At 45.6% G+C, this 21643-nt stretch overlaps 1 protein-coding gene across 2 annotated transcripts in view; it reads left to right on the top strand.

Moving 5' to 3' along the window:
- Positions 1-2678: 2678 nt before the first annotated feature.
- The window catches only part of LOC135528008 (bromodomain adjacent to zinc finger domain protein 2A-like), a 28213-nt gene continuing 9248 nt past the window's right edge, over positions 2679-21643 (top strand). The window contains exons 1-23 of one of the 2 annotated variants that reach the window (XM_064956759.1): positions 2679-3075; positions 4736-4865; positions 5961-6812; positions 7706-9898; positions 10153-10410; positions 10515-10901; positions 11072-11132; positions 11368-11476; positions 11863-11964; positions 12073-12298; positions 12478-12539; positions 12654-12719; positions 12811-13443; positions 13640-13854; positions 14018-14092; positions 14187-14364; positions 14444-14506; positions 16831-16975; positions 17060-17667; positions 17815-18013; positions 18329-18484; positions 18711-18871; positions 19355-19420. In XM_064956759.1, the coding sequence (XP_064812831.1) occupies positions 4736-4865; positions 5961-6812; positions 7706-9898; positions 10153-10410; positions 10515-10901; positions 11072-11132; positions 11368-11476; positions 11863-11964; positions 12073-12298; positions 12478-12539; positions 12654-12719; positions 12811-13443; positions 13640-13854; positions 14018-14092; positions 14187-14364; positions 14444-14506; positions 16831-16975; positions 17060-17667; positions 17815-18013; positions 18329-18484; positions 18711-18871; positions 19355-19420 (6945 nt within the window). In that variant the 5' untranslated portion in view covers positions 2679-3075. The other variant, XM_064956760.1, reaches the window with a different exon arrangement.

Here is a 21643-nt window from a genome sequence, read left to right as displayed (position 1 = left end):
GCGCACCATTGGCCCAACATTGTGTTCAGTAAGGGTTTGGTCGGCCGGAATGTCCTTGTCCCATCACGCTCTAGCGACTCCTTGTGATGGGCAGGGCACCTGCAAGCTGACTTGGTTGCCTGTTTCCTCCAACATATTGGTGCGGCTGGCTTCCGGGCTAAGTGAGCAGTGTGTCAAGAAACAGTGCATCTTGGCAGGGTCGTATTTCGGAGGACGCATGTCTCTCGAACTTCACCTCTCCTGAGTCCATACGGGAGTTGCAGCAATGGGAAAAGACTGGAACTACCCAGATATCATAAAATTGGGGGTTAAAAGTACAAAATAATAATTCTGCTCCATGTTTTCTTTAATTTAATATCACCCACCCTTCCCTATAAAGCTATTAGCGCTGCGTCCCAGATCCAGAGGGAGCCATAAATACACTAGCGCTTGCGTGTGTGCTAGTGCCCCTTACACTTATTTCTAGGCTTCATAGCCTGGTCTAATCAGTGTTTTTGTGGATATATTGCATCATTGGTTATCAAAATAATCTGTTATTTCAGTATGAAAGTTGGACATTTTCTTTTGTATTAAATAATAGAGATTGACATCACTTCCGAGATGCGGATGACCACCTGCTACAAGAGGAAAGGCTGAAAGATGGCCACCAAGAATGATGTTTGTACAAAAACCATTCAATGTCAATAGAGTTTGTGTACAATCATTATATGCCAAATTGATTACAATAAAACGAGACCAGGTCCATATAATAAACCGCCTACGGCGTGCAATTCCAGTGTGAAGGGGGAAATGTGGTTTCTGTTACTATAATGTAATATTGTTATTGTAGTACATGGCACTACATACAATTTTATTTGTCTGGGTATTTTTTATTGTTTATTAATTAAATGACACCCTCTCAACTCAGCATCACTTCCTGTAGCTGCATTCTGACCAGACACCATTTGCGCTTTAATGATTCCAGGGGACATCCCATTGGGTCCTTGAGCCATCCTTTGTCTGCGGTATTAAATTAGAATAATTAAGCAGTTGTGCTGTAGAAAATTATTACGAATTGCGAGAAAATAAGGGTTATCATGTTGAAAGGGTTCGACAATAAAGATGATAACATGGGGCCCCGTTCAATGAAAGGGCTTAATGAGGAAGCTGTTCAAACATCCTGTTCTTGGGAACAAATATTATTTTTCTCTTTGGAAAGCAACACAGTGTTTTATATTATTATTATGCTTTTCCTGAATGTGCCCATTTTATCATGAAATGAAGCTGGCAATCTGAAGACTACAGAATATGTTTAGTCTTGTGTAACTTATTTTCTCCTAAAGGGCAGTTTTTTTGCTGCTGGATTGGGATAGTCCTTATAAAAGGTCAATGATGTTTTGCACAATGATAAGGTGTGTAGAATGCCTGTTGAGTTCAAAAGTAGACCAGCTAACAATATGTTAAGTGAAATGAATAAATAGAAACACCTGCAAATGGTTATCTTCCCATGAATTGTATTGCACTCAAATTTATATAATCCTCGAAGGCAGGTACAGTGGGGCAAAAAAACGTATTTCGTCAGCCACCAATTGTGCAAGTTCTCCCACTTAAAAAGATGAGAGCAGCCTGTTATTTTCATCATAGGTACACTTCAACTATGACAGACAAAATTAGAAGAAAAAAAATCCAGAAAATCACATTGTAGGATTTTTAATGAATTTATTTGCAAATTATGGTGGAAAATAAGTATTTGGTCACCTACAAACAAGCAAGATTTTTAAGTGGGAGAACTTGCACAATTGGTGGCTGACTAAATACTTTTTTGCCCCACTGTAGTTTTATTCCTTTCATAGAATCTGTGTTTTTAATATGAGAATTTGCCAAATGTATTGTAGGAGAGAGTATACCACAAAATTACAACATCAAAACATAAATGTAATTAAGTAAAACATTTTACCTTGAAATGTTAGACTTTATAACAATGAAACGGGGAATGAATAGATTAACATTTGTGGCGGTGTAAGAGTTTTTTCAAAGTAGCAGAGCTGCTGAATTTGCACGCCCTCAACACAAGATCCATGTGATGTGAGAGACCATATCCCTAATGGTACAAACTAATATCATGATGTATCTATAATTGAGACATTCTTCAATTTACATTTTATTTGTCCCAGAGGGCAATTGGTTTTGCGGCAGGTGAGCTGCACATGAGATGTTAAAAAACATAATCCAGATTAAGCTGAATGAGGGTTAGTCTGATTAATCAGGCTGTAATATAAAATTCATTCATGAATTCGTTTTTGCCACGTTTTATTATATTACAGACACCTTAATAATTTTAAATAATGTGAGCTAAACATAAAATAATGATCAAAACATAAAAACATTTTCCTTTAAGTATATATTTTATTAGATGATTAATGTTACTGTCCCACTACAATAACAAAAATACGTAAATACTTAATTTTGTTCTCTACAATTCCATTAATACTTTTTAAAACAGCTGCTTCTGGGGATTGCCAATATATCCGACTGGTGGCTATAAAGTATTTTAATGGCCAATACACAGCATCTACAATCCAGGGTTTGCATAGGTCATTGCCTACATCAGATGACAATTCTCCTAATATGGTGCTATTCCGGTGCTAGGACCCAGAGCTTCACAGGCTTTCCCAGTGTGTAAACTCCAGAGACGAAAGAGGAAGCGAGACACCCCACTATATCTGTTATTTTCTGGTTAAATTAAAGTCAATGAACTAAGTAGGCCAGACCCAGCTGCTTTTGCATTGGTGTCTAAGGGAGACCCACCCCTTTAAGTAGACAAGAACTGACCATATTTTTCAATGGTAAACGGCTTGAGTGAACTATCTTTATTTATCCGCCATCTCGTAACCATTCACTTCCTCTTTCGGCTCGATTTCTTTCTCTTCTGTGATCATGGCTGCGCTCAAACACCAGCCATGTTTGCTCATTTGAAACCCAGAGGTTAGCGAATACTGTACCTGTTTTATTTACATAGCCTGTACCTACTTCAACCATATTTGTTCACTCAGATGATCAAAGACATCAGTGTCTTTGAAATCCAAGGATTACAAGGTTAGTCAGTTTTAATTACATTCTATGTCAAACTTTTGAGTGTGTGAGGGAGGATGATGCTGCCTCACCATCTCAAGCGAATACAGCGAAAACAATGTGCGTTTATTAGCTTGGTGGCTAACAAAAGAGAAGCAGCCACTGTTTTAAGAACGTAAACAAAAACGATACTCCAAGACGACTGATGTTATTACTCTATATGTTTTAGTTATCATCACAAATGGTTATGAGCACAGACCCGCTGTGACTATTAATAACTAGTTTTACTCAGCGTTGTAGCTAATGTCTGTTGTTGATTACTAGTGACGCTATTGTCAATAACCTTGAATTTAGCATGATCTAATAAGGGCCTAGAGGTGTCAAATGATATGTTGAAACGATCAGCAAATTCTACAATCGCCCGATGGTGTTAAATGTAGTTACATCTCACTAACGAACTCATTGGATGATTGTTTTTGATGCAGTGTACAGTAACGTCAGAAGGATATCAAGTCAGATGCTAACCTAGCGCCGTATTGCTAACTAGATAACGTTTGATCGCTTACAGTAGGCCTACCGTTAGTTGGATATCACGTTAACCATCTGGTGGCGAGTTTTGAATGAAAGCTAATTTAGCTAACTAGTCAATATATGAACTATAACAAAACGAAACATGTTTATGATTCCGCTCGTGCCGCTTCTTCTTCAATTCCACTACAAGCACTAACGTGGAGCCCTTTTTGTTTTCGTTGAGTTTTAATAAACTGAATAGCGGTATGGTTTGTTTTCTAGATAACTCATCAACTTCAACTGGACAAGTTAAATATCGAGCTAGTGTAACCATTACACGCTATCATGAAAGACTGCTATAGCTAGTTTGCTGACAAGTTGAGTATTGGATGAGAGATTCAGGTCTATGCAGAGGGGCGATATCAGCAACAGCGCATGGTCACGTGTAGCAGAACGCCTTGCTAGTAAGCAATGACAACCGAATCTAATTTTATGTCGTTAGAAATTAGCTAATATATGATTAACGACGGAAGTTGCCTGTTTTCAAATTGCAATTAAATATATATTTGTGACATTTCCAAGATTTGTGGTGAACTATCGAGCTAGCATAGCTTAATGAAACCAATGTTTTCAGCTAGCTAGTGTTTGTTAGCTCTTCATGCTAATATTATGCGTTTGTCGTGGGATGGATGTTGACAAACGCAGTTAAACGTTGGGTTTACGAACAGGCAGACGTTCTGTGCAATATGTAGCTACTTGTTGAAAACCACGATATACCTTTTTCAATGTATAGCTAGATTTCTTGAAAACATGTCTCGCAGACCAAAATATTGTCGTTCCCCCGCTGTCAAAACGGGTTCGCTGTGCTTTAACGTGGCGTTCATTGTCCATGAGTGTGCTGGCGAGAGCATCCCATCTGCTGCTCTAACTGCGACATGTTGTGGGAGTGCAACGTTTGTGGTGTCGTCCTCAACGTGTCATCATTCATAGCCATCTTCAGGCTTGCCAACGCCTGCAGTTGTAACAATGCATGTTTGTGTATGGATTTAGATAGAAGATTTATTTTTTATTTTTTTATTTTTTTTATTTTTTTGATGTGCAGGGTCAAATACTTTTTCCTGGTTTATTTATTGTTTTTCTTCATGACTTGTTGTCTTTGCTACCTGTTTTTCAGATGGAGGCGAACAACCATTTCAACTATGGCACCCACTCCTCTGTGTCTGTTAACTCAGGACTGAAACTCTCCTCAGGGGATTCTGTCTATACCAATGGGTCCTCCATGAGTTTCCCTCAGCAGGAGAAGAGTGAGTACAGACCCAATTTTCTGTGGTTACTCTGCCTCTATTTCTATGGTGAACAAAAATATAAACACTATGTAAAGTGTTGGTCCCATGTTTCATGAGCTGTAATAAAATATCCCAGATATGTTCCATACACACTAAAATCGTATTTCTCTCAAATGTTGTGCACTATTTTTGTTTACATGTCTGTTAGGCAGCATTTCTCCTTTTCCAATATAATCAATCTACCTGCCAGGTGTGGCATATCAAGAATCTGGTTAAACAGTGTGTTCATTGCACAGGTGCACCTTGTGCTGGGGACAATAAAAGGCCATTCGAAAATGTGCAGTTTTGTAACAAAACACAATGCGATAGATGTCTGAAGTTTTGAGGGAGCCAGCAATTGGCATGCTGACTGCAGGAATGTCCACCAGAGCTGTTGCAAGATGTTATATAATGTTAATTTCTCTACCATAAGCCGCCTCCAACGTCATTTTAGAGAATTTGGCAGTATGTCCAACTGGCCTCACAACCGCAGACCATGTGTAACTACACCAGCCTAGGACCTCATCATCTGGCTTCTTTACCTGCAGGAGTTCTGAGACCAGCCCACCGGACGGACAGCTGATGAAACTGAGGCGTATTTCTGTCTGTAAAAAAAGTTTTTCCCTACAAAAAAGCAACTCTGATTGGCTGGGCCTGGCTCCTGAGTGGGTGGGACCACGCCCACCCATGACTGCACCCCTGCCCAGTCATGTGAAATCCACAGATTAGGGCCTAATAAATTTGTCAATTGAGTGATTTCCTATAAACTGTAACCCAGTAAAAATGTTTAAATTATTTCATGTTGCGTTTTTATATATTTAAGTGTATATAAATAACTGATTTAAATGAATATCGCTCTGCCCCAGTCTTTTCACACCTTATAATGAGCAAGAGATTGTATCTAACTCTAGAGAAGGTTTTTGGTGCATAAGCAATTAATTAATGTAACCTCACACCTCAAATTTTCTAGAGAATTTATGATTGTGCAGGATGCATGATGTGTGAATTGAACACACTGAAAAATGAATTATCTGACCCGTCTTCTCTTACTCTTGTCCCTGACCACATTTGCAGATATGAACGGCGAAATGAATGTGAATGGCAGCACTACTGTTATTGGGTCCAGTGTGTCTGGCTCCCAACCTTCAACAGCCCCATACCCTCATATGAGCAACCACCACCACCAGAGTAGCATGGGCTACGACTACCTGTGGGGAGGACAGCCACAATACAGCCCAGCCATGAGCTTGTCTCCTGGGCATGGCATGCACCAGAAGCAGCCTCCCACTGGGGTGATGCAGCAACAGAGCCAGCAGCATTTCCAGGGTCACGGACAGTACCAACTGAACGGGGGCATGCCTGGGTCCCGTCAGCCCCCCGTGGTGCCACCCCCAAACATGAATCTTACAGGGGGCCAGTACTGGAACAGGGTTAACCCGGGGCAACAGCAGAGCAGCACAGCCATGGCAATGGGGTATAACTCGCACAGCGTGTACGGGGCCTACCAGAGCCAGGTGCACCCTGGGATTGCGCCCTCACAGCATCACCAGCAGCAGCCTCCACAGCCACCCCCTCACCAACAGACACAGCAACACCACCACCAGCAGCAGCAGCAACCTCAGCACTACAGCATGGTGTCCAACGGGATTCCCTACTACCAGCACCAGCCCCAGCACCCACCTCTTCCCGCTCCACAACCTCAGGCTCAGATGATGCCCCCTACCTCCCAGAATTTCACCCCTCCGCGGGGAAGCCCCCAGCACCACCAGATGGGCCGGGGGGGCACAGGCAGCCCCCTCCCCATGGCGGTGTCTTCTGTCCCCATGATGTCACCCTCGACAATGGCGGATAGTGGATCGCCCCAGAGCCAGACCAGGGAGAGGAGTCCCCATGGTGGTTCTGTAGCGATGCCAGCTGTCATGCAAGGTGAGATGCACATATTTACACAGGTTTCAAGTCTTCTGAGTAACCTAACCCCTTCTATTTTATAGCACGGAAGAAGTGTTTCATTTTCATATTTCTGTGGTCGCTAAATACAGTATCTGTAGAAACAGCGCCATGTATCACAAGTGTTTGAAATTCCTGTTTCAAAGCAATTTTTTCAAAGCAAGACTCAACTCTTTCAATTAGGCCTTATCTGCTAATTTACTAATCAGTGTCTCAGCTGTCAGTAATTGAATTCACTAAGCATATTTTTTTTATGTCAACACTGTCAACTGGTTCCATGACAGAACTGAAACTGTTTTTGCATATTCTGTCATCTCAGCTTGATAAGAGACATTTTCTGATGAGAGGACATTTTTTTGTGGAAAGGAATAAGGATGTGTCAACTGGATTCCTTCTAACACAGGTTACAGTATGGACAAGTCCCAAAAAGTTTAGGAAAGTGACCTCTTGCAGTGGTTCGAGATGTAGGCTTATCTATAGGTCATTCATTGTTCCTGTTTGACTGTAGTTATCTCTCCATGTCAGAGAACCTTACTTGTTTCCTGGTTTGGACCCTGGCCTGTATCTCCTGAGAGAAATCATGTTGTAAATCTCACTTCACATATTTCCTGATTCTCAACCACTGTAGTCGGGTGTCGCTCACCTCAATTTATTGTGCACCACAATACATAGTGAAAAACTCCTGGCCCTTGATACAGGCAATATATTTATTGTCATCTCACTGAAGTGGAACGCTGGCATGGATAAGATTGTCGACAAGGTGTTTTATAAAAGCTCCATCTGCTCTTCAGATTCCCTCCTTTGAATTGTCTTGCCGCTGCTGTGTTTTGTTCTTGTCATTTCTAATGGTCTGACTGTTTTGTGTTCCCTAGGGCGGATGAGTGAAGCGTTTAAGGATGTGGATAAAGGCTACAATGGGATGGAGAGGGCGTCTGTCGCCCAGCGGCTGCCTAAAAGCGACAGCTACCCTCCCAAGCCCCCTGGACCTCCCATGGGGCCCACCAGTGACTACTGCCAGCGCTCCAAGCAGCCAATGGCCCAGCACCATGAAATGACTACCTTAGCGAGGGAGTCTGCGCTGCCTGAGCCTCCACACTCGATGTCGGCGCCTCCCCCTGTGGTTTCCACACCTCCTTCAGCTAAGGCAGCAACCCCTCCTAGGGTCTCTGCACCTCCTGCAGTGTCTATGGCTCATATGAGTGCCTCAGGGCCTCCTGTTGTTTCATCTTCCTCCGTTACTTCTACGCCTCCCCGAAACTCAGCTCCTCCCGTGTCCCCTGCTCCTTCTCCCCCTGTGCTCGGGCCTCCTCCCAGGCTGTCGTCGCCTCCTCTGATGTTACAAGGCCTAAGACCTTTTCCAGTGACTGTGTCCACACTTCCATCAGTCGTATCACCTCCCTCCTCATTGTCTGCACCTTCTCCTAAGCCATCTGCTCTTTCTCCTTTACTGGACAAATCCTCTCGACCTCCATCTGTGTCTGCTCCCATTCCAGTCAGTGCTCGTCCCCCAGTGTCTGTGGCACATCAGACTGCTCACACTACATCTACACCTCCTGCAGTGGTCTTGACTTCTACCATGGTGTCTGCTCTCCCGCACTCCATGTCTGTGCCTATCCCCGCTCTTCAACAGATGGTCCAAGGATCCAGACTACCTCCGCTGACTTCTTCTCCCCCTGCTTTATTTGGAGCACCTCAAGAAACGTTTTGGACTTCGTCATCAATGTCTGCATCTGCTCCTTCCCCAGCGGTGTCTACTCCCTCGGTGGCAGTCATGGCACCTCCCTCAGCAGTGTCCAGGCCTCATTCGGCAGTCAGTTCACCTTCTATATCAGTGTCCTCACTTTCTCAATCAGTGTCTACTTTTCCCCTGGCAGTTTCTGCCCCTCCCGCAGTGTCTGTGTCTGTAGTGTCCTCCTTTCCAAAGGAGGTGTCTATGCCTCCTCTAACAGTCCAAGGCCCTAGAGCTCTACCTTTGTCTGGACCTCCTCCTCTCACATCCCAAACCTCCAGAGATCCTCCATTGTCTGAGTCACCTGCCTTGATGTCTGTGCCTCTTGCAGTGATGACTGCTCCTCTTGAGGTACCTTCTGCGCCTCCACTATCCGCCCCTTCTCCTCCACAAGCTCCTAAACGGATGGTTCCCCCAGAGCCAGAGGAGCGATGCATGGGGAACATGAAGTACATGGGGAACATGAAGAATCCCTCTGTAGAAGCAGACAGAGTCAAAACATCATCAAAGATTGATTCCGCAGGGTCTCCGACTCGTCAATGTGAAAAACACTCAATCAAACCCCTCGCAGTTATTCCTGGGACGACACTGCACCCCAAGAACCAAGAGGACTCCCCTGGGGACCAAGTTTGTGCTGAGAAAAATGACACCACCCCGATGAGAGATGCAGACATTCCCCTGGAGAAGAGAAGTCTGGATGACAACTCATCCGTCACACAGATAACAGTTGATGAGTCTTTTGACGAGTCCTTGCAGGTGGAGTCCATACGCCTCGACAGCACCCATATGGAAGACCTCAGCCTCACTGAGGAAGATGACCTCAGTAACAACTCGTCATTTGACGATGCCTCTCGGTTTGATGAAACTTCTAGACTTGACGATACCTCTCGCATGAATGACACATCTCGATTGGATGACATCTCCCGCGTAGATGGTGATAACTCTCTGTTTGACGATACCTCTCACACGGATGATGACACTTCCCGCTTTGACGACAGCTCTCGCGTAGATGGCAACAAATCTCTATTTGACTACAGCGCTCGCATGGATGACAGCACTCACGTGGAGGAAACATCACATGTTGGAGACACTACAATGGATAGCAGCTTCTCCTCTGTGGAGCACTCTAGGGAATTGACTCTGGGGGATACCCAGACAGAGAACGTTTCTCGTGCAGAGGAGACCATGGACAGCTGCCTGAGCACCAAGGAGTCCATGCTGGAGTCCTCTCTGAACAACACCTCTCAGATGCAGGACTCCAGTGTTGACTTGTCCCAGAATGACATCTCTCAGTCAAGCTCAACTTGCCCTGCCAAACCAACCCCAGCCTACAAAGGTAAGATCCTTGCCATAGTTGATGTATGACAACCTATGTTTTTGTATTTAATTAGATTTTTACGAGTCAGAATCTCCTGTTAAGTAAGATGTGTGGGAATCTAGAACTTTGCAAGAAAGAGTTGTGGGTTAGGTCTTGGAAATTATCACAGCCAACTATGGAAATACATATTTTGTCAACAAACAGTAACTCCGTTAATTCGATGTTGCTGCACATTGACCATTAACCTTATGCACTCTTGACACGGTCTGAAGGTGACCGTGAGGCGGAGGTCTGGGATATACCAGACTCCACTGGCACCACCAGCACCAAGGCCAGTGCTGCTACCATCATGGCACCACCTGTTATCATGGATAAAGGCAAGCACACAGCGGCACTCAGTGCCCTGGTGGAAAGCCTGGTTGGAGCCCCGCTCCTGCCCCTAGGTGCCCCAGCCGTGCCCACGACTGACCAAAAGACCAAAACACCAAGGAAACCCAGGAAGCCACGCACTCAAGCAGCCTCCATTCCCGGTAAACAACTTCTCTTTATCCCTTTTTTATCTGTGTAACTAATTAATTTTGAAAAAGGTAGTGTACAAACAAGGATTTCTGAAATTTCTGTTGTCACTCTCCAGTTCCGCAGGCCCCTGGGAAAGCCCAGCGGAAGTCTGCTATTAAAACTCCAAAGGTAGAGAGGAGGAAGAAGCTTGAGGTAGGAGAGAACAAGGAAAAGGGACCACCTAGAAAGAGAAAGAAGAAGATTGAACCAGTAGCAGCCACAGGAGAGCCTGAACATTCTGCTGAAGGCCTACTTCCTGGTCAAAGTGGACCAGTCACTACCATTGGTAAACCATGTCTGACCAGTGGCGAGACCCCACCAGTGATCAAACCCAAGAAAGTTAGAGTCAAGAAAGTAAGTGTTCTGGAGCCGAAGCCACACAAAATAGCAAAAATGGACATTGACACTAAACCCAATGATGATGACAATAACGTCAACGACGGCGACGACAGTTCCACTGCGGGTAATGAATGAGCAAACTACTTTAATACTGGAAATTATTGAAAAATGGTTACATATTTTTCAACTAGATATAGTTATAACCCAATGATTATAAACTCTAAACCAATGGCATTGTTGATGGATGAGTCATTTGGTACTGATCTGATTCAACTATCTATGTTCTTTGTACAGGTGACACTCCTAGAAGGAGGATAGCAACAGAGGAGCAGGTCTACTTCCCTCTGCTCCACGGGTAATGATATATACACTCTGATTTATACAGTTTATGGAGCGAGAAGTCCCCCTTAGGCTTTCTCTGTGCCAAATACTTCTAGTGTGTGGAAAGTGCAGAAGGTTTATGTTCACCCATAAATACAAAACCCCTCAGTTTCATCCTTCTATTCTAGGCCCACTGCATGGATAATATGTGCTGCTTTTACTCTGTTGAATGTGGTTCTTAACTGACTTTCTATTGATCTGTGCTTTAGCTGGAGGAGGGAGATCCGGGTCAAGAAGAATGAGGACCGACTCAAGGGCGAGACCTGGTACTACAGCCCCTGTGGGAGGAGGATGAAGCAGTTTCCTGAAGTCATCAAGGTAAATGGCCCTGAGTTACAGTAAAACCTCACCACAGGAGCCATTTTGGCACAACATAATCTTACTGTCAATTTATTGTGTGAGACACGAGAGAACTTCAGCAGCTATAAATAGCCCTTGATACAATGGGTTTTCTTTACCTCAGGACATTTACCACATCAGACAGACACTTATTTTGGGTGAGAGATTGACTGTGACCATCTAAATTAAGAGACCATGGAGAGGCCATGTTTTTAGCATACAGGCATAACTGTAGCTGCATTTGATCCCATATAATCAACCCATCATTTGCGCATACTGTGGATGGATGACTCGGTGACCTATGACCTGTTTTTCCATGTTCCTCTGCTCTGATGCCACTGACCGACGATCCTGTTCTCCCTCAGTATCTGAACAGGCACCAGGACACTGCTGTGACCAGGGAACACTTCAGTTTCAGCCCCCGCATGCCCGTAGGAGACTTCTACGAGGAGAGGGACTCCACTGAGGTGTGTGTGAATTTATTGTATTTGCTGACAGTAATAACTCGATGCACACTGTCAGTGTAATATCATAAAACACATTTCCCATAAACCTTTTCATATGATCTCTTCCAGGGAGTGAAATGGTGCCTCTTGGCCAATGAGGAGGTACCCTCCATGATCATGGCCATCACAGGCCGACGTGGCCGACCTCCAAACCCTGACAAAGAGATGCCCCGGCCCCGAGCTCGTCGTACCAAGGGTGGGCCAGTCCGAAAGCCCGGGAGGCCGCCCAAACCCAAGATGGTGGACCTGCTGAGCAAGGTGGACGCCAGAATGCTGAAGAGGCTAGAGGCCAAGGGTGAGTGGAGGTCATAGCCCGGCAATATGAGTCTGTGTTCGCTGGTTGGGAAGTATGCTCCTGTACAGACTTATTCAATGGCACAAAATAATCAGCCATGTAATATTGTAGAATCTGTCTGCATCAAAAAGCTTCAATTAGGTTGGGGATTTTGAAGTCTCCAATTTATCTAATTTTAGATGGTCTGACTGAGGAGGACAAGGAGAAACTTGTCAAAATCAAGAAGAAAATGAAGAGAAAGGTACGGTATACTAAGCATCAAAATCTGAAGACATGTTGTAACATTACATGTTGGTGGTGTATCCAGGTTGTCTCCAACACACTTAAGTCAACTGGTTCCATTCCTCTCTTCTAGGCAAGGATGAAAAGAAAGGAGGATAACAAGAATAAAAAGATCCGACAGGAGAAAAAGCAAGCGAAGGTAAGGCATATTTCTATATATTTTTTTGTTGTTAACCAAAGCAATAATCGGCCACACTCTATTTAACAAACCCCTCTTACCCTCTGTTCAGCTGGACAAGGAGACCAAAGAGGTGAAGGCTGAACCAGCCAACCAGGAGGCCTCACAGCCGGCCCCACCACAGCCACCCGCCCCTGAGCCCAAGAAGCGCGGCCCAAGGAAGAAGGTTGAGGTGCCGCCACCGGTTGTGGAGACTGACCAGGAGAGGTTGGCCAAGGGGAAAAGGGTGCTGGGGGCCAGGAGTAAGGCCAAGGCCCTGGCTGCGGCCCGGGCAGAAGCGGAGGCTGCGGCCCAGGCAGCCCTGGCAGCTAAGAAGCAGGTGGAGAGGAGGGCCCAGGCCCAGAGACGGCTGGAGGAGAGGAGGAGACAGCAGATGATCCTGGAGGAGCTGAAGAAGCCCACTGAGGACATGTGTCTCACAGACCACCAGCCCCTTCCGGAGCTGTCTCGGATCCCTGGCTTGGTTCTTTCTGGTGTGGCCTTCTCCCACTGCCTGACTGTGGTGGAGTTCCTGTACAGCTATGGCAAGGTGCTGGGCCTCCACATCCCCACTGATGTGCCTAGCCTCAGCACCCTGCAGGAGGGCCTCCTGGGCCTGGGAGACAGTCAAAGCGAGGTCCAGGATCTGCTCATAAAGCTCGTGGAGGCCGCACTACACGACCCAGGCCTGCCACCCTACTACCAGGTGTGTGTTGTTGACTGTATGGAGATAGGTGTTCCTGAATATTTGTTTGACAAAGCGCTGTCTCCATGTGGACATTTTACTGTTAGCTATAGTTTACCAATTAAAACATGTATTTAGCTGTATGTTACATGTAAACTCTAGTTCATCAGATTTACCTAGTTCAATTTCTTAAATCCCCCTCTTTCTCTCCCTCCAGTCGGTGAAGATCCTAGGGGAGAAGCTGGTGGACCTGGAGCTGACTCGCAGCACAGTGTCTGAGGGCCTGAGGATCTTCCTGGAGTCCCATGGCTTTGACATGGAGGTGTGCAACGTGCTGCGGACCAAGACCTTCCTCACCCTCAACCCCGACACCAAGGCTGCCATCCTGGGCTTCCTGGTGGAGGAGCTCAACGGTAGCAACATTGTCATAAGGTCAGGATGACAATACACAGAGAGAAACTAAGGAGTTAATAACAACCATATCCTAAGTATGATGCAAATATATTTTACAGCAAAAATTTGTCAAAAGAAACCCCTTCTGGAAAGGATATCCCACATTTAAAGTAAGCCCTGTTTGTATTGTTTTGCATTGCAGTGAAATTGACAACACACTAGAAAACAGGGCTACTTACAGGAAGAACAAGTGGATCATCGAGGGGAAATTGCGCAAGTAAGACAAGTCACAGCTCCTTGAATTTAGATTTGTTTTAGTTTGTGGAAGGAGAGTGTTATATCACTGGGGCTTTATGTGTGTGATCTCCCAGACTGAAGGCAGCTCTAGCACGGCGTACGGGGCGGTCTGAGGAGGAGCTCTATCTAGAGGAGAGGAGGCGCAGTGCCAGGGTGGCAGAGGAGGAGAACCTCAGTCTGGAAGAGAGCGGCGGCCCCATGGAGAGGGGCAGCCGCCGCCGCACACCCAAGGAGGAGCCCAAACTGAATGAAGTGCGTGTGTGTGTTTGTGTCAATCTCAATGTGTTGGTGAGGATGTCTGTATTATACTCACCAAATGTCCTTTCCACAGACTGACAGCCCCGCCAACGCCAGCATTCCAGAGTTGGAGAGGCAGATCGATAAGCTAACCAAGGTAAGGCATTAATTTTGTTCTTCTGTAGTGTCTTTTCTATCAGTGTAACTACATTGTGTTCACAGTTCTGAGTTGTTTTGTTTGAGGAAAATGTCACCCTACATGAACAAAAGTATGTGGACATCTGCACATCGTTGCTCCCCCATATAACAGTTTCCACTCTTCTGGAAAGGCTTTCCACTACATGGTGTAACATTGCTGCGGGGATGTTCAGCCGCAATGGAAGTTAGTCGACTGGCAGGCCGTTCAAGTTCTTCCACACCGATCTCACCGAGATCTGGACCTCGCTTTGTGCACGGGGACATTGTCATGCCGTAACAGGGAAGGGCCTTCCCCAAACTGTTGCAACAATCGTCTGGAATGTCATTGTATGATGTAGCATTAATATTTCCCTTCACTCTAACTAAGGGGCCTAGCGCGAAAAAACAGCCCCAGACCATTATTTCTCCTCCACCAAACATTACAGTTGGCACTGTGCATTAGGGTAGGTAGCGTTCTCCTGGCATCCGCCAAACCCAGATTTGTTCGTCAGACTGCCATATGGTGAAGCTTGATTCATCACTCCAGAGAACGCCTTTCCATTGCTCCAGAGTCCAATGGCGGCGAGCTTTACGCCACTCCAGCAGACGCTTAACGTAGGGATAGGCGTCCCGTCAACAGGACAGTTGTTAAAAATCAGATTTTAGAGAAACAACAAATGTCGGTACATATGTGTCTTATATCGGCTGAAAGCTTAAATTCTTGTTAATATAACTGCACTGTCCAATTTACAGTAGCTATTACTGCAAATAAATGCCATGCTATTGTTTGAGAGCTCCTAACAACAAAACACCTTTTTTCACAGCGATAGGTTTGATAAATTCACCGCTGAAGGTGAAATGTGTACTTAAATCAGAACTAGATTTCAGAATTGTATCATCCAAAGGGTCCCAGACATAACATGAAGTGTCATTTTGTTAGATAAAATACTTTTTCATATCCTGCACGTTTGATTTTGTATTTCCACTCGTTCAATTTGCAAACAATGGAATCTGTGAAAATCTAACCCGAAATGTTGTTTCAACCAGTTAAATCACATTCGTATTTATTCCTCCGAGATCCGAGAACGTACCCAGACTTCACTATATAATTATGAGTGTACTATATCCTATAGGACACCAAATTTGATCAGATAGCGACGCCTTCATGGCGCGCAGGTTACGTGGTTGGTCTTCACTTGATTGACTGTAACTTTGTCAAATAAGCACCAATCGGGGTCCAACAACGCTAGCTAGATAGCCAACGAGCTGGGCTTTACGGGAGTATGTGGAAACCCCGACTCTGTCGCCAAGTTCTGCTGCTAACCTTGTGTGACAGCAAGCCTTTTCCTTTTGGACAAAAATGACAAGAATATGTAGAGTTATGAAAACAGGGTGTTTTGCAAATGTTGAATTTTCGATATGGCTACTAATACTGGAAAGCGAAATCAAAGTCCAAGTATACAGATTTGACGATATTCTTGCAGAAAAATGTAAGTGTCTCCTTCACGATTTTCCCAAATGTACCTGGGTGACTTCACACTAAATGTCATGTAGTTTGCTCATACTTCAAGTTATTAGTCTGAAACTTTGCACATGCACTGCTGCAATCTAGTGGACACCATCGGAATTACATCCAGAGTGATGGCCAAATTTGGGACCTTCCTGTTGCATTTCGAAGATGGTGGTAGAAAAAACGTTTTTGTTTTTTTGTAGTCTACCAGATCTATTGTGTTGGTTTTTGTCTTTTGTATTTTCTTCGACCCAGATCGATTGTGTTATATTCTCCTCCATTCAGTTCACATTTCCACAAACCTCAGTGATTCCTTTCAAATGGTACCAATAATATGCATATCCTTGCTTCAGGGCCTGAGCTACAGGCAGTTAGATTTGGGTATGTCATTTTAGGTGAAAATTGAAAACGCACTTCATCACTCGGCGGTCCCGTTCTGTGATCTTGTGTGACCTACCATTTTGCGGTAGAGTTGTTGTTGCTCCTAGGCGGTTCCACTTCACAATAACAGCACTTACAATTGACCGGGGCAGCGCTAGCAGGGCAGAAATATGACGAATTGACTTGTTGGAAAGGTGGCATCCTGTGACGGTGCCACAATGAACTGCGTTCTTGAGTAAGGCCATTCTACTGCCAAGGTTTGTCTGCGCTGTAGATTGCATGGCTGTGTGCTTGATTTTTATACACCTGTCAGTAACGGGTGTGGCTGAAATAAACAAATCGACTAATTTGAAAGGGTGTTCACTTACTTTTGTGTGTATATGTATGTTTTATATTTTTTTTCTCCTCCACAGCGACAGGTGTTTTTCCGTAAGAAGCTGCTCCAGTCCTCCCACTCCCTGCGGGCGGTGTCTCTGGGCCAGGACCGGTTCCGCCGGAGATACTGGCTCCTGCCCCACCTGGGAGGGGTGCTGGTGGAGGGGCCTGAGGAGATCCTAGGTGAGTTGTAGAGCAACTGCCCTCAACTCTCTGCTAGCCATCTTTTTATTGACTCTAAACATATCCATCCTCTCTGTCTGTTAGCGACAGAAGATATCCTGGTGAAGGAGGTGCCCGTCACTCTTCTGAAGAGGGAACCCAAAGTGGAGGAGAAGCCCACTACCACCCCTGCCCCTCCCGCCTCCTCTCCCCAGTCCCAGACCTCCTTGCCCCCTAAAGAGGACCCTCTCCCCGGCACCGCCTCTCTTATGAGCAGTCCCAGGGCCCGGGGTCGCCCCCGCAAGATCAAACCAGAGGTGGAGCTACACCTCCGCACCGCCAAGTGTCGCCGCCGTCGCCGTAGCAGCAAGTCCGGCGGGGAGGAGTCGGGGCCAGGCATTTCCCCGGAGACCACCACCACCAATGGAACAGAAGACCTCACTCAGTCCACTTTCAGTAACTGTCTCAGCCAATTGCAGGGCGCCTTAACCAACGGGACGGAGCCAATAACAGGGACGGGACCTAAAGGCAGACTACAAGAGGATAGCGTGAAAGAGATGGCGGAGAAACAGGGGCAGTGGTTCAACCTGCTGCCAAAACAGCCTTGTGACAAAACCTCTCTGACAGAACCTCAGACCCCCCCCAGCAAGCCGCCCAAACGCCTCCCTCTGACCCCCAGCACCCTGCCCGCCCTTGCTGCTCCACTGCTGCAGGTGATTCCCCCTCAGCCCCCTGCACACACTTCAGGACCCTCATGGGAGAGAACACTCAACATAAATTACTACTGTTGAACATGTTTTCTTCATCAAAGAAGATTTTTTTTTTATCTCTTATTAAACTATCTTTCTCCCTCTCTCCAGTCTGTACCAGACCCCACACCCCAGGTGACCCCCAGCCCAGCCAAACCAGGGCGCAGGCGGAGGAGGGGTGGCAGTCCCGCCCGCAGGGTTGGCGCTAGAGCGGCTGCAGCTAAGCGTCGTGGCCGCCCTTCTTCCACACTCTTCCAGGAGATAGAGCAACAGTACTTCACTCAGCTCGTTGTCAAGCCCATTCCAGCATGTAAGCCATTCAGTTCAATCCTTTAAAACATTTTTTTTTTTACACATTCTATTGAAAACTACCTACGGATTATCCAATATCATCTGTAGTGTCTGACGATGACACTTGTCAGCAATGTAAACATAATGCAATTTGAGCTGCGGATTTGGCTTACATGATTATGTATGGTTATCCGAAGTAGCAAAACTCTTATATAAAATCTAATCATATGCTTATGTGTGGTTAGCCGATTATGGCTAGCATGGTTTGCTAACGTGCAATGCTATAGGTGTGATGCTGATGTCAAGTGTGTGTGTGTTGCTGCTGTTTTGTTAGCAATGGTGCGTGGCTGGTGGTGGATAAAGGAGCCTGAGGACCTGACAGCCACCCTGCAGGCCCTGCACCCACGAGGCATCCGGGAGAAGGTGCTCCACAAACACTTGGGCAAACACATGGAGTATCTGGCTGAGGTCTGCACACGGCCCATCAACGGTGAGTCAGTGAGCACTGGTCAGGAAAAGATTGGGATATGAAAAGTCATAGTGTGTCAGATTTGGTTGTTTCATAGTGAAGCTGCTTTGGACATCAATGTTACTTTAAAGAAGTATGTTGTTGTAATGAATGGAAACGGGATGATGACACTTTCCTTGTCCTTTTTTCTCTTCTGTCTATCTCTCTCTATCCTCTTGTATCTCCCTTCTCTCCGTCCCCCCATCAGACCCTATATTCCAGGTGAAGGTGAAGGAGGGAGAGGCCCTGCTAGAGTCCCTGCAGCAGCCATGGCAGGTCCAGGAGCGGGCCCTGGAGACAGACGTCGGAGCCCTCCGCTGGGTGGAGGACCTGGAGCAGAGGGTCATTGCCGCCGACCTGCACCTCAAGGTGAGACGCCAGGGGGACAGAGGGGCCCTGTCTCAATAGTCTAAAGTTTCTTTCTATCCCTACTGGCATCCCTCATCTGCACTGCTCTGGAAACACAGATAGTGGAGAGTTGATCCTGAAATACATTTCCCGTCATATCATCCCCAAAGTTACTGCCTTTTTAGATCTGTGCAGAACAAATCAAGGAGGACACTTTAGACTGTTGAGATGCACACAGGGATGCATGGGTAGTGTGGGTGCCTGGTAGTTTGTAAAGTAAGTTGGGTTTGAAATGTCTAGAGCTTGTCAGTTTATATTTTGTCGTTTTTTTTCTGTTTATTTTTTACTATGGCTGCAGTTGCACTGAATGTCCAGAGGGTGGCGTAGGTGGCATGTGCTGCTGCAGTTTGTACAGTGACCGTGTCCCCCTCCTGGCATTGTCATACAAAAACAGGGAAACTTTTCACACTCATCACATCATATGTCCATTACTTATATTTCAAGATGGCTCCTCAGAATGGAAGGAGCGACACTGACAATAACACGGAAACGCCAGCCGCAGGATTCCAGGTACAAACTAGGTTTTCGATCTACAATTCACACATCCTCACCCTTCTTTTGGATCTACACTCTTTCACAAGTCTTCATGTTTCCCTTTTTAAGAATTATTTTTGTCACCTCCTAAAATTTAAAAGGAGACGCTGTGTCTGAAATCTGTCTTGTCTACTACTTAAACTGCATACTCTGTACTACATACTATTTGGAACATACTTTTAAGTAAAAGCGGATAAAGTAGTCAACGACTAGGCTCATCCTACTGAGAATACGTTATCAATGTGCAATTATGTTGATTTCTGCCATTTTGTTAATTTTGGTGCAGTGCGATTATTAGCTGTTGTCACATGTGTCTGGAAAGACAATTCTCTTCAGTGAATTCTACTAAATGAAAATCCAAAATGAGTATATGACATCCTGTCATTTAATGCATACAATTTTTTTTGAAATGTCACATACTATAAAAAAAAAATTGTATGCCTACTATTTAGATTACAAGTACAGGTATTCGGACACAGCCAGTGTGTCTAGAGTTGTCACGTCAACACTCCTGCTCCTAACACTGTTTGAAATAAGCGCTCTCTGTGTTCCTTATATTCACCCAACCTCTGGTTTTTAGGGGCCTGCTTTTATATTTTGAAAATAGTTATGGCTTAAAAAATGTATCATTTTGATGTCTGCACTCACTTACCTCGCCCAACTTACCTTACCTTACCCAACTGACCTCACCTCGCCCACCTTACCTTACCTCAGCTTGCCCACCTTACGTTACTCACCTCGCCCACCTTACCTTACCTTACCCACCTTACCTTACCCACCTTACCTTGCCCACCTTACCTCACCTCGCCCACCTTACCTTACCCACCTTACCTTTCCCACCTTACCTTACCTCACCTCGCCCACCTTACCTTGCTCACCTCGCCCACCTTACCTTACCCACCTTACCTTGCCCACCTTACCTCACCTCGCCCACCTTACCTTGCCCACCTTACCTCACCTCGCCCACCTTACCTTGCCCACCTCACCTCGCCCACCTCACCTTGCCCACCTCACCTTGCCCACCTTACCTCACCTCGCTTACCTTGCCCACCTTACCTTACCCACCTTACCTTACCTCAGCTTGCCCACCTTACGTTACTCACCTCGCCCACCTTACCTTACCTTGCCCACCTTACCTCGCCCACCTTACCTTACCCACCTTACCTTGCTCACCTCGCCCACCTTACCTTACCTTGCCCACCTTACCTTGCCCACCTTACCTTGCCCACCTTACCTCGCCCACCTTACCTCGCCCACCTTACCTCGCCCACCTTACCTCGCCCACCTTACCTCGCCCACCTTACCTCGCCCACCTTACCTCGCCCACCTTACCTTGCCCACCTTACCTACCTCCAGTGGCGTGTATTCATGGATGCCAGAGGAAGCCAGGGTTCCCCAAAAAATGTACCAAGTAAAAAAGCAAACATTCATTTATTTTGTCTCTCCGTTTGATAATTTTCTTTAAATTTGCAAGAGGCTGAATGTATCATCAGATAAAAGTATCCAAGCAAGTGAAACAGCACACATCTGTCTCTGTGTAGGCCATCAATCTGATGCTGTCTGGTCCAAAAGAGTATGACATGTTTGCCACCCATAGCATTGAATGCAGGGGAAGCCAGCGAGCATTTAGCCTCCCTTGATTAAAATAATAGCCAATCAGCATTGAGCTAAACTGAGTGAAAAAAGTGTCAAGGGAAGCCAGTTTGGATTTGCCGTCACTCCTATAAAATTGCATTGAGAGCATACATCATTGACCGAAACAACTTGAATTGTTGCATCCTGTTGTCCTCCAGTGGCTGGCTAGCTCGCCTAAATTGTCCCTTTCCTAAATTAGCCATGGCTGCAGATGGGGATTTGGACTTGTGGTTTTACTTAATTCTCTGTACTGGCCAATGATTATTACTGTGATTCTGATCCAACTATTAACTCATACATTCTGCCCCTGGCCAGAGAGGATGGAAGTTCAATATGTAGTTAGATGTAGAAGGCCCATGAAAGGAAGTTAGGCTTGCGCGTAAGGATTTTAGCCAGGTAGCCTGACCGTGATAGACCATTTTGTCGACATGAGAGGATGGCGGCATTGGCGTATCTCTACAAGTAGGGTGAGTCAACAGGTTTTTATACTTGCGCTCACAGAAATCAGTACCATGGACAGCCACATCATATTTAGCTTACGTTTGACTAAATAGTTTTTGGTAT

Source organism: Oncorhynchus masou, chromosome 33, assembly GCF_036934945.1.
Source record: "Oncorhynchus masou masou isolate Uvic2021 chromosome 33, UVic_Omas_1.1, whole genome shotgun sequence".
NCBI classification, from domain to species: domain Eukaryota; kingdom Metazoa; phylum Chordata; class Actinopteri; order Salmoniformes; family Salmonidae; genus Oncorhynchus; species Oncorhynchus masou.
This window is presented reverse-complemented; position numbering and strand designations above follow the sequence as displayed.